Consider the following 13,858-nt stretch of genomic DNA (forward strand, 5'->3'; position numbering starts at 1 on the left):
GTGCTACTAATACTTTTTTTTCCAACTACACGCTTTGTCTCATAGCAGCCTTCATCATATAGAGAAGATAAAGAGAATTTAGTACTATGACAGTCCACTTTCCGCCCGATTTCGAGGTATCTAGTGATGTGTCAAGACAATTCAACACTACTTTGACTTGTTAGAACGGACAAATGAAATCCCTGATCGGAAGTCGAACTTATATCCATTGCATCCAATCAGATCTTCTTACTGCCTTAATAAAACATTCTGATAATTATATATTTTTATAATAATACAAAATAATATGAATAAGCAATTGAACGTTCCTATATCGTGATATCAGTTTTAAACGCATTGTTTTCAACTAAGCCTCGCTGAGACAGTTACGCGGACGCGGCGGAACCGGCAACATGTCGTTATATATGTAGATCATAATTAACTTTATTGGTGTTTTATCAAAAAAGTTACAGCCAAAAGTGAGTGTTGACAATATGTGGATTGAATTGTGATTTTTTTTGTACAGGTGCCTGTTAAAAAAAAGTTAAGGTAAGGTTAGATTTTGTATTGTTTATTGTTAGGAATGTTTATTTGAAATATTATATTTGGAATTTTAAAGTAATTTATTTTATTGTAAATAAAACATAATTTAAATTTATTATTAGTAGGTTTCTCTTAGAAACAAATTACAAGTTCCGAGCCCTGGAGCCCAAACCTATTATTTAATTTTTATCGTAAACTTAAGAAAAAATATATTTTAAAATAAATTAGTTGTTTCAAAGAATGTCTCTATCTATATCTATATACGATGAATGCAATTAAGTCGTGCGAGTAAAAAGAAAAGCATCTATTAGAAAACTCTGAGAGCTACCATTATAAAGTTAAGTATATCTAGTTAATACTTAATGCACATTTTGTAATTGAATGAGATAACTAGATTTCTTTTTTAAGCTTATATATTAAAGAAAACCCGCGTGTATAAGTATAACTGGGGTTTTATCTATATGGACAGATCGGAATAGGATTTTTTCGGAATTGGATTCGATTCAATTTGCGCGGCGTTAAGCGACGCGTAATCAGTATTGATCCAAGTTTGGACGGAATTCTCAAAACGGAGTGACTTGACATTAGGAAGAAATTGCTTATAATCATTTAAATTATAATAACAAGTCTCTAATTATTTTGTAATCTTTAATTCATTTGTGATTGCTATTACACTATTCTTTTAAAAAAAATGGTAACGGAATATATAAAGTTTTGAGTGAAATAAAATTCGTAAAGGGAATTCCCCGTAAACGAGGATATACCTGCTTAAAGTGATTTATTATCCGCGTTCGAATAGTTTTGATTATTTGCATATTTTCCTGTATTCATTTAATTTCTTTGTATTGTGTTTTATCTGCCCTTTTCCTTCCTACATTTATTGTATGGGAATATCTATATAATACAGATCATAGCTGAGTAGGCAGAGGGAACTAGGGAAGCTAGTGTTAAGACATTCCGTTCCTTACTTTCCGTCGAATCCTGTAAACATTGTGTGTTGAGTGGAGGAACTCAACGCCGCGCCTTGCCTTGAAAAATTAAATCAAAATCTTACATTTTTATACCCTCGAGTGAGAATCAATCGCACAAGCAGCGCGTTTACACACGTTATTTCGAATAATTTATCTTTTATTTGCGGAAAAATGCCTGGACGGACTGTAAATATAAAATATATCTCATTTATAGTTTTTTCAATTATATTTATTTTATCTGTTTCCATCAGACGTAGTGACAGATAGACCAAAAAGCTTAGTGACTCGACACTTAGTCCGCCACTTCCTGTACGTTTGCTATCATCATATTCTCCTTCGTATCTTCTCCACACAACGTGACATTGGCGAAGTGCTCAACTGGCACGCTCGGAACGCCATAATCAAAGGACCATAGGTTCCTTATCATATCGTCATATTACATTATAATATAAGCATTTTATATATGCTTATACAATTTTACTCGTCATTAAATAATATATTCAATATAATTCCTCAATTCAAATAACTGGGAATCCTATAGAGACATTCTGAGTGCAGCGGTAAATAAAGGAAAATGTTCACCGAAAAGTTCATTATTTTACGTTTTGTTACACCTAAATATACGTTTTATTTTTTATTATTTGTATTTTTAATAATTATTATTTGCTACTTGTCTATCTTAGATAAAAGATAAAGATTTTTTTTGGTTGCAACCACTTTTGCTGGCTGCGCTCGCGAATTCTCTGGTTATTTCTTTTTTTTGGGGTAACACACAGTAATAGATACCGTTGAAAAATAAAATTTAAAAACATTAAGGTTAACATACATGTCTGTTATGAACGATAACGTCTTTTTGAATGTTCAAAATGAAAGATTTACTTAAGAAATTTAGAGGAAAAAACTGAAGCCTAATTTTTTTTACTCCATATACTACAAATATCTCAATTTCAAAAAAATCAAAGCACATCATAATTTTCTTCTTAAATAGACATAATAATCTACGTAAAAACAACGCTTTCCTTTCGCTCGAACATTTATAATTTCCAACATCTGGGAATGTGTGTATAATAACAATGACAGTTCTTTTTTACTACAGCTATAGAGACTGGATCATATGAGGTTAGGTTAGAGCAGTTTTTTTTCTCAATTTAAGATATTAATAAAACGATATTTTTTGTACACCTTAAAACGTGAGTAAATCTATAATTCTATACTAATTTTGTAAAACTGAACAGTTTGTTTGGTTGAAACCGCTAATCTCAGGAATTACTGTTGCAATTCTAGCTGCCTCGGGCAGGTAGAATGTATCATATGTTAAACATAACTTTTATATATTTCTATTTGACTACTGTGGAGATAAATGAGAAAAAGAAGTCTAATATAAAAAAAATATATAGAAAAAAATCAATCCAATATAGAAAAAAAATGTTTTGCTGTAAATTTACGCTCTTCAAAGTAATTTTAAGATTTGAATAACTGGATGAATATATTATCGGTGATATCGTAGGAACTTTACACAAAAACCATAAAACAGACAAAAACAAAAAAAAAACAAGGACGAATAACAAACATATAAAAACTTAGCTATACGATACCACGATCCAGTGAGCTTTCGAATAGTTTGCGTATTATCGCCGATAACAGAGATATCGATAAAAACATCGATATGCCACCGTCACCGTGCTAGTGCTACTAGCTACGTCTATGTAAGTTTATTTATAAAAAGGTTGTTGACTTTTCTATATATATTTATACATACATACATACATATTATATAAAATATGTCCAAATTAAAAGAAGAAACCAAGCGTCAGAAGGCAGTTAAATAACTTCCTTCAATCATTTTAAAGCTGCAAAGTTAAAGGTCGTTTGAATCGGATGGATACGAGAAGCCCAAGATTGGGATGGTTGGCGCTTGATGAGGGAGGCCTACGTTCAGCAGTGGACGACAATCGGCTGATTAAAAAAAGATGTTAAATAACAGTGCTATATCAAAATTTCAATTTAATTTCTAACAAAATATATCAGTTATTTTTTTTATCTATAAATTATTACGCATATATAGGAACTCCTCCATTATCCTCTTATTTTATCTGTTATACAATTTTCTATTTACCTCAACGTCTCCTATCTGCACTTGCGGAAACTGAATGATATACGCGAGTAAATAATTTTAATTACACAGCTTGCTTTAAATGACTCATTTATGTTATCGTTCACTAAATATGATTTACAATGTTGCTAATATTTAAAATAGTTTATTTTACACTGTCTGTATCCCTCACACAGAAAGGTAGGCAGAGGGAACCTAGTGTTAAGGCACTCCCCATTTTCCGCCGATTTCATTTCAAAATTATAAAATCTTTGTAAAATTATTATTAATTTTTTTGTTTGTTGTTAGAAGTCGGTTTTTCTTTTTGTTAAAAATTAATTTATTTTAATATTGTAACCTACATAGTATGATAAAAAATATATACAAACTCCTAAAACTACGGACTATCCTTATAATAATAATATAATTAAATATTAGGTTTTATCTAATACTATAGTAAAGTTAGACGATATAGTACAAATTAAAAATAAAATAAACATCCGCCAATAAAAATGATAAGATAAATGATCTTAAATCATCGTCTATGGTGCCTAAATAAAAAAAAACAAATCAGCTTCACGATGTACTCACCGCACAGCAAGGGAGGCAGAGGGAACCTTGTGTTAAGGCACTCCGTTTCCTATTTTCTACCGAATTCTGCAGGCATTGCGTGTTGAATAGCGGACCTCAAATAGGCGGATCTTAAATTGAAATAAACATTTAATTTCCTCGAGTGGGAATCGAACTCACAACCAGTCGCGTTTACAGTCACACCCCTGCGGTACGACTGGCCTCAAGTTATTGCCTAAATAATACTAACTAAAGTTAATTATTAACTTTTGTCATAATCTTTAAGGGATATATATAATAGAACCACTTCAAAGAGATGTTCATAATGAATTTACAACTTAATTTCCTGTTGAAAACGTATCGAGATTCGCATTAATTCTATTTAAATGAAGCGCTTATATATAAATATGTACGTGGTGGTGGTACACTTAGAAAATCTGTTATTTTTTAAATTTTATGCATAATAACCTTAAAAAAAAGGTTATTTCTAGGATAGGTTAACACTTAAGGTTTATTTGCTTATGATTTAAGATATTTTTGGTGGGTGATATATTACGAATTATACATTTGTATTTTTATATAAATAATATGAGGCCAGATGCGAGCATGCGAACGCGGCAGGTCGTGGGTTCGATTCTCGATTTTCCTGGAAAGGTTTATATGATATCAATTTTTCTTTATAATACACAGCTAATGGCCAACTCCTTGGCCAAATGAAAGTAACTATTTCTTCGACACATAAATTATCCAATACAAAATTATTTCTTAAATTCGTATCAGTACTTATCCTCGCTCTATTAGGACGAAGCCTTGAGTTATTCCACCTACCTTCTTCTGTGTCTTAATGAGAAGGACATGTCTCTGCCTAATGGAAGAAAAAGCATGAAGCTGCAAAAAACAAGTTCATTTATACGATATATAGGAACACTACTTCCCAGCCACCGCAATATACCTCACTGCAGATTTATAGAGTCAATTTATAGCATCTACGAGTATTTCATTCAATCCCCCATTATAATGACTAGACGTGATGCTATTAATTTGAAGTGACAGGGACCAGGGTACAGAGGAATTGTTGAAGTCTGGGTCTCGAGACGTTCTTAAGTAAACAGTTTGATTGTAATTATTCTGTAGTAGTAAGAAGTAAGTCTTGTCTTTGGTATGCTTGTTTTAATTGTAAATTAATTCTTATTCTAATATGGAGTTTGTATGTATATGTATATAGGACACGTCAACAATATATGGATGTGATTGTTTTAAATTTCTTGACAAATGCGGAGAATCAGTAAAAGGTTTTAATGAAAAACGTACAAAATTAGAAATATATCGGAATTTTTTTTTGGCAGAAACATAGTGTCAACACACTCCGTCCTTTCCATCCAATTTTTGAGATATTGCGTGTTGAATGGGGAAGCTCAAAGCCGTTCTTTGTCTTCTTAAGAAATGAAAATTTTCTGATAAATTGTGTCAAGTATTGTAGAAAACAGCATAAAATTATTCTGCTATACTTCTTTCGAATAAACGACTCAAGTGTTCTGTGGAACTCTGAGGCTGTACCTACTACAGTTTTTATTTTGTCCCGAGTAAAATTGACAGCCTCAATCACCGCGTTCAGTCAGGTATATGTCAATTGCGATGGTTTTTACTCCGGCTTCCAGTGTAGCTGCATACATATAATATATTTATTATATTAGAAATTAAAACTAAGACTGTTAAACTGTTAATACTTAACGTCACGCAAATTGGGTGGATTGTAATTTGTAAGGTATGTAGGATCCCAACGCTATGGTTTGAGGATACAACGTGGAACATAAATAAAAAATATTCCCTCTTATCTCCTATCCTCATAATATTTAAATAATTAAATCACAAGTCAGTATTAACTATAATTAAACTATATCAAAAATAGCTAATAGTACGAAAAACATTTTTTAGAAACAATAAATATTAAAATAACTTAAAATAATAATAACAATGTTAAAATACACTGACCTCTCATTGAAATATTAGATCTCCAAGCGTCCTCGATATCCACGTGTTTCCTCTTTTTTTTATTTATTTTCTATTTTTAAAATCCACGGCCTTTACGGCATGTGTGTGGCCAGTGCTATAGTAGATATATAAAAATAATGTGATAGTTATAAAAAAAATATTTAAAAAAATAATTTTGTGACAGTAGCGAAACCTTACATAAATTATATATAAAATTAATATTATTATTTATTTTGTATATTAAAACGATTCTTGATTTAAAAGTCATAAATATATCAAAAATTAAAAAAATACAGTAAAAAATGTAGAAACAATAAAAATAAATTAAATATTAAACAAACTATCCAATCAAATTACTAAATCAGACAATTGTTTTACAAATTTTACCATATTTTTTGGCAGATTTTATTAAAAAACATCACTATTATTTCATTATACGAACAACTTAAGCATGTTTGACGCAATCCTTGACCGCACTAAAATTTGCGAAATGTGTTGGAAGTGGGACATAGCGCGGTGGACGACCGTTAAGAGAGTCGTTTGCTATAATTGCTCCGACGACGGGGCTGAATGCATTCATTTGTACTTACTGCTATACGTTTTATTTCTTCATTTTTTTTGTTTTTCAGCTTCACGCTGTCGCATAAAACAGGGTAGAGGGAGATTAGTGTTTTTTTTTTTTATTTTTTTTATTGAAGATGGGTAAGCATTTGTCCGCTATCTCACCTGGTGGTAAGTGACGATGCGAACGATGGTGGAGCATGCTTACCCAGAAAAGGCCTATTCACTCTTTCCTTGAAGACGGCCAGGTTATATTTAACGGGGAACAGTTGAGCAGGCAGGGAGTTCCACTCCTTAGCTATTCGCATTAGGAAACTGGAGGCGAAGCGCTGCGTACGAGAAGAAGGCACATCGATAACATATGGGTGAAACCCCAGCCTACGTCTAGTGCTCTGCTGATGGAAAGGAGAAGATGGTATCAGGTCATGCAACGCTGCTGCACACTCTCCGAAATGTATCCTATAGAATACCGACAGGCATGCTACTTTACGACGGTGTTCGAGGCTTTGCAGCTTTGCCTTAACAATCGCTGTGTCGCCAATGAGCTTCTTGGCGCGATTTTCAATCGCGTCTAAGGTCGCTAGCTGATATTTAGCAGATCCGTCCCATAGGTGACAGCAGTACTCCATACACGATCGGACTTGAGCTTGATGAAGTTGAAGAAGCTGTCCCGGTGTGAAATACTGCCTAACCCTTGAGAGGACACCTTTTTTAGCTGCTGTAGTAGCCAGAGACTCGAAAAAACGTCCAAAGTTCAGATCTGACGTAAGGTTCATGCCAAGAAGCTCAAGATGGTCAGCTATCGGCACGGGTACATCTCGGAAAGTCGGAGCAAGATCGAAGGGGCTCCGTTTTGTAGAGAATAAACACGCCTGAGTTTTGGTAGCGTTAAACCTGACAAGATTAGCATCACCCCATTCGGAGACGCCCTGAAGTGCCAGATTCAGACGACCGATCATTGACTCCCGACAAGACCGGATTTCGTTCCGGTTGGCCTTCGCATTTGACAGATATTTGTCAACAACCGTGCTATCGTCAGCGTACCCAACGATACCGGGTGCTAACATATCGTTGATGTGCAGCAGGAATAGGGTTGCGGACAGAACAGAACCTTGAGGAACACCGGCATTTATAGCCTGTTGATCAGATACGCGGCCATCAAGGACAACTTGTATAGATCGCTCACTCAAGAAGTCTGATATCCAAATGCAAAGGTCAGGCGGTATTCCGTATGCGGGAAGCTTACTTATGAGGCTTGCGTGCCAGACCCTGTCAAATGCTTTAGAGATACACGGCAAGGGCCTCGCCATATCTCTCGATAGCCTCGCCCCAAACGTGAGTGACATACACAAGGAGATCTCCCGTCGATCGTCCTTTACGAAATCCGTACTGGTTATCGCTTAGGAGATCATTATCCTCCAGATATGCCACAAGCCTTTTGTTCAGTACACGCTCCATAGTCTTGCAGAGTATGGAGGTGACTGATATCGGCCTGTAGTTGGCAGGGTCAGCCCGACTGCCTTTTTTGGGCACAGGTTGCACGTTTGCAAGCTTCCACGACTTGGGCACTACCCCAGTCTCTAGTGAGAGTCGAAACAGGCGTGTCAGAACAGGAGACAACAGGCACAGTTTCGCAGCACAATCGCAGGAATGCCGTCTGGGCCGCTCGCCTTATTCACGCCTTCAGTTCACGAGTATTCGGAGCTTTGCGCGTGCGAGCATCAGCCCAGGAAGTGTACGCTTCCTGTTTCCGCGCTTCTGCACGGTCACAGTCAGCATCAAACCATGGGCGAGCTTTACCACCAGAAGGAATATCAGAGTATGGTATGAAATACTCCATGCCCTGCCGTAAGACATCGGTTATGGCTTCGGCGCAGCTCGACGATTCTCCTGAAGAAAAACAAGATCTCCAAGGATAAGCTGAAAAGAAGTGGCGCATCTCATCCCAGTCTGCTGACTTGTATCGCCACACCCGTCTTATACCGCAAGGGCCCTGATCGGGTGGTGAGTACACGGATACAGACTTCACCAGACAGTGGTCAGAGGAGCCCAACGGGGCCGTAACTGCCACAGAGCATCGGTCTGGGTCTGTAGTCAACAGAAGGTCTAAGCAATTAGCTGTGTGGGACTCAACATCGGGGACCCTCGTCGCACAATTGACCAGCTGGGAAAGATTTTGCAATAGTGAAAATTTGCGCGCTTCACGTCCAGCGTGGTCAGTCGTCTGGTATGGGAACAGACACTCTTTGTGGTGAGCATTGAAGTCCCCCAGAATGAATAACTGTGCGGCTGGATACCTCTGCTGATTCTCCTCAGCAGCTTCGTTGAGATGATCAAAGAGCCTGGTTGTCTCCGAATCCCCACTGTGCGAGCGGTAGACACCAGCATACACATTTTGTTTTGCTCCAGTATCGACCAGTACCCAAAGTACAGACAAACCCGGTACCTCAAGGTTTTTGAGACGCTTGATGCAGATGTCATCGCGAACGTACACGCAGACCCCTGCTCGCAGTTCGAACCTGTGTTCCAAGGAGTAGCCAGGATAGTTGAGGTACGAGGCGTCAGCTGGACATTTGATCTGCGTCTCAGTTAGGGACAGAAGATGCGGTCTTTCGGTCTCTAGGTGGTGGTGGACGGCGTTGATATTAGAGTGCAAGCCTCGAATATTGGTGAGGTGCACTTTCAATGGGAGGACGTGCAACCGCTGTTTAACCTTGTTTCTGTTTCTGTGCTTCATAATATTATTATTTGAGACGAGAGAAGAAGTGAATAGGCAGGAAGAAGGCAGTTGTGCGAGGCATCCTGACTCGTTTAGCCAAAGGAGCGAGCTGACTGCGACCACACACAGAAGAGGCTGGCTTGGAGATCGCAGGGACCACCGAACCCCCCCAGGGATACTCACCTGGTCCTCCCATCCGGTCGCCAACCGGCAAGGTGAACCAACCCGGGATTTTTCGTCAGGTGGCGGGGCAGCCTTTCACGGGTGGCTTTCCCGCTACTTGGGGCTCCAACTGCCTACGGTCGGCCAGCGGTGCACCGTGCTTCGGATCCTGCTAGCCTCCAGAGCCAGACACCCGGTGCCGCGACAGTCAGGCGCTCCAAACCGCTTATTGTCAAGATGCAACTGCACAGACCCAACCTCCACATTGGCTACTGCTAGCTGCGTACCGGAACGCGGTGATACCGTTTGGCGGTACGATTTAGTTAGTAGGGTGGTAACCAGCCACGGCCGGAGCCTACCACCGGAAAGAGTGTTGTCCATTTCGCACTGCCCAGGGGTCACGTGTAGGGTATCTAGAGTCATGAAGCCCATAATGGGCTTCGCCTACGGACGCGGACAACAATTAACCCCCAAAAGTGTTAACACTCTGCTTCCCACTTTCTGCCGTTTTCTGGAAGCCTTGCGTGTTGAGTGGCGAGCGAAGTGGAGAGCGAAGAAAGTATTCAATATTTCATTTCCTCGCGTCGTCGTCGTCGTCGTGGTTACACTCAGACGCTTATAGCTCTGCGCCACTATTGGCCTCAATGCCTTATTTCTTGATAAAAGTTGAATAAGCATTTTGATAGAAAGTCTTCGAGATATTGCTATTTACTTGTTACAAAGTAGTTATAGAGAATCTTAGACACTTATTTCTCCACGTCCTCCAGTGATTATGGACATGGTGGAACTTAACCCTGCGTTTATTTAGAAGCGCGAATATGTCACGTTCATGACTGTCAAGGCGCTGTCCTAATGCTCTAAATTGGCCTAATGTTATATCATTAAAGCTATATTGTAAATATCTTTTTCCCATCGTTAGTTTTCTTCTAATAGAAGAAAAATAAAAATTTAAAGTTACGATTTTAAATTTGTATTTACTAATTGTTTTTCCTTGTTCGATATTACAACTTTTAGAATAACCAACTTTACTTTTAGTAAAGAAAATGGAAATGTATAACAAATGAGGTGAATTTTAAATCAATTGGAATAATAAAATATTCAAATGTCGTTTCTTATTTTTCACTTTTGACCTTTGCGAATCGTATTCGCAAAGGTATACGTCCAGTGGTGGATATTATTAGACTGGATTTTCCTCTTCCTTTCTTTTTAACCTGGGAGTAATCTGTCAAAAATGACGTTACCGCTGTGCAAATACATTTTTGCGTTCAAATGATTAAAAAAATTAATTAAATCGGCTTCACGCTGTATCCCGCATACAGTGGAGTAGGCAGAGGGAACCTAGTGTGAAGACACTTTATTAACTATTTTCTGCGGAATTTTTCGAGGTATTGTGTGTTGAGTGGCGGAACTAAACGAGGGCCAGCCAAAATAAAATAAAAATGTATAAATAATAATAATTCATTCCGTCGAGAGGGGATCGAACGGCGAAATAAAAAAATGTTTTCTATAACTTTAATATAGTGTTCATATAATTTTCATTGTAAACAAAGTATTAATTAGAGAGACAAAAATAAGAAGGTGAATACCAGACATGACCTCTTATCACCCCTCTGAAGGACTCTTATCAGCTCTCCAGATGAAAGCTAATACAGATAGTAAAATATCAAAAAATCATTAAAATGCTGAAACTGAAAAAGTCTACGGAGAATTAAAAATATATTAATTTTGTTAGCAATAGTCAGGCAGCCGCTACTAGTATATTGTACCTATATTGTTTTTTTTTTAACTTTACGCTATTTAAAGACAACTCCGATTTCCACTTTCCATCGAATTTTCGAGGAATTTCGTGTTGTGTGGTGGATCTCACTGTTTCGCTTTTTCTTGTTTCTTTCGCTCGCATTGCCTTGTTACCAGAGCCAAGAAATAGAAATATTAATAAATAATAATTTACTCCTCGTGGAAATCGAACCTACAACCGTCGCGTTCAGTTACAGGCATGCCAGGGCGCCACGGACAGCAAAATATGAAAGTTAAAAGGCATATTGGCTGTGACGAGCGGCCATTATCGAAATAAGACATGTTTTAATCAGATAAAAGGGCATGTGGACAGTCCACTTACGTATATTAACGTCAATAACTCGATAAGTTGAGGTCGCGGTGTGCTTCTTTGTTGTGCGAAGTGTGTGTGTTATTAGGGAATTTATTTGCAAAATATGTATAAGAAATATATAATATTTATTATCGTATGATATACTATATTACTAAAGAATTATGTAGTTAACTATCTGTTTTTCAGCTTCAGCTTCACGCTGTATCCCGCACACAGCAGGATAGGCAGAGAGAAAATAGTGTTAACACACTCCGTTCCCCCCTTTCCGCCGAATTCTGGAGGTATTGTGTGTTGAGTGGCGGAACTGAACGCCGCGCTTTGCCTGGACACTAGAAAGAAGAAATGAAAATATAAATATTTCATTTCCCTGAGTAGGGATCGAACCCACACACACACCACCCACAACCAGTCGCTTTTACAGTCGCACACTTGTGCCCCTGCGCCACGAATGGCCTCGGTTAATATTTCTATTTAAATTATACAGATTAATCACAAGTATGAATGTCATCGCTTAGGTAGATGATGCTTAGATATCGCTTATTTCGCCCTCTCGCTTGCACGCTCGGCTCTGGCGGAACGTGACAATGAGTTATGCTTGTTCATCGATTTATAAGACGTTATCACGTCAAAAAGCTACATACTGTATTCCCCATATAGCAGTAGGCAGGAATCTAGCGTAAAGCTAGTTTATACGTTATTAAATTAAATTAACATTTTTTTTATAGTTTTAAAGGTTGCGCCCTGTAATTCCTAAACTCCGCTGTAACACCTACACTCATATTTTCTGGGAAAAGCTATAATTAGTATTATAGAGGAGCCAAATTCTTCTTCGAGTTTCATGTTTAAAACTGTGTTTGCGCCAATTTTTGCTTGTCGTTTTTCATATGTCATTACCAAATTTAAAATTTTAAATTCATATATTTCCAATATTTTTATTGATCTAGAACAGAAATATTTATTTCCAAATGGTTTAAACAAAAGTTGAGCAGTATTATCAATAAAATGCTTAAAAATATATATAAAAAAAAAAAAACTAAGAACAAAACCATCAAATTTTTCCTTAATCAAAACTTAAATGAACTTGCAACTTTAACAAAGGGCAAAAGAACTTTTAATAGCATCCACTAAATAGAAAATGTAAGAAAGGAGCTCCTACTGCACTGTAATGGTCTCGCAACCCAAGACTTTACGAGCGTCTCCACTTATTTCTTCGTTTAACTTGAACAATGAGTCGTTAGGGAATGTTGGTAGCGTGTATCATTTTGCGAAATTGTATAGTTTTAATTGTTTTAAAGAATTGATGGTGCAGTGGAATTTTTGTGACGTTGCACGGTGGGTGTAGGTTCGATTTTTATATGTAACTAGCGCAGCTGCTGGTTATTTGCACCCTCGGGGGTGAATTCTAATAAACCATGAAAAAAGTGTTCAATGGAATATTTTTATATCTAAATTTCAAATTTTATAAAAATCGGTAGCGATTTATAGATTTTTCCGTACAAACTTTCAACCCCTTGTTTGCCTTTTACCTTTAGGGGGTGAATTCTTAAAAACCACGAAACACGTGTTCAATGAAATATTTTAAAGAGTGTGAATTTTAATAAAAATTTAAAAAATATTCAAATTTCATAAAAATCGGTGCCGATCTAAATTTTTTCCATACAAACTTTCAACCCGTATTTCATCCCTTTAGAGTTAAAATATTGTGATTGTAAATGCGACAGGTTGTAGGTTCGATCCCCACTCTAGGAAACGAAATATTTAATATATTTATTCCTTCGCTGTGGATGTAGAGCGAAAGCGCGGCGTTGAGTTCCGCCACACATTGCCACCCGAATTCGACGGAGAGTGGGGAGCGGAGTGTCTTAACACTAGTCTCCCTCTATATGCGGGATACAGAAAACAAAAAAAAAACAATACTATATTGAAGATATTTCAATTAATTCTACATACTCGTGTTTTACAAATAATTTAATTATACCATACCAACACATCTCAACTAACAGCCAGTGTGATTAAAAGCTTTGTTGGTTGCAGTCGGCGGCAAGTACTTAGCGTGTTAATTAAATTTCACATGCTATTTACAATTTATTAGTTTAAATAATTAAACTAATAAATTTTAGCTCATCCACCATTCGTGGCATAGGGGCACAAAGTGCGTT

The 13,858-nt window shown here is 37.0% G+C and overlaps 2 protein-coding genes across 2 annotated transcripts in view; one reads left to right on the plus strand and one right to left on the minus strand.

Annotated features, from left to right (window-relative positions):
• Positions 1-364: 364 nt before the first annotated feature.
• Positions 365-13,858, plus strand: part of Ac78C (adenylyl cyclase 78C) — an 80,264-nt gene continuing 66,770 nt past the window's right edge. The window contains exon 1 of the mRNA XM_085192722.1: positions 365-528. The gene's annotated coding sequence lies outside the window, so the exon portion shown is untranslated. The remainder of the gene's footprint in view (positions 529-13,858) is intronic.
• LOC146534289 (uncharacterized) lies at positions 8,384-9,445 on the minus strand. The gene has a single exon (XM_085193263.1). The coding sequence runs from the start codon at positions 9,443-9,445 to the stop codon at positions 8,384-8,386; it is 1,062 nt and encodes a 353-aa protein (XP_085049389.1).

The sequence above is a fragment of the Heliconius melpomene genome, chromosome 11 (genome assembly GCF_056956725.1).
Source record: "Heliconius melpomene rosina isolate 202511_hmr_F chromosome 11, ASM5695672v1, whole genome shotgun sequence".
NCBI lineage: Eukaryota > Metazoa > Arthropoda > Insecta > Lepidoptera > Nymphalidae > Heliconius > Heliconius melpomene.

Excerpts from the sequence above, each read along its gene's own strand:
- LOC146534289 (XM_085193263.1), bottom strand. The coding sequence starts at position 9,445 with ATGAAGCACAGAAACAGAAACAAGGTTAAACAGCGGTTGCACGTCCTC.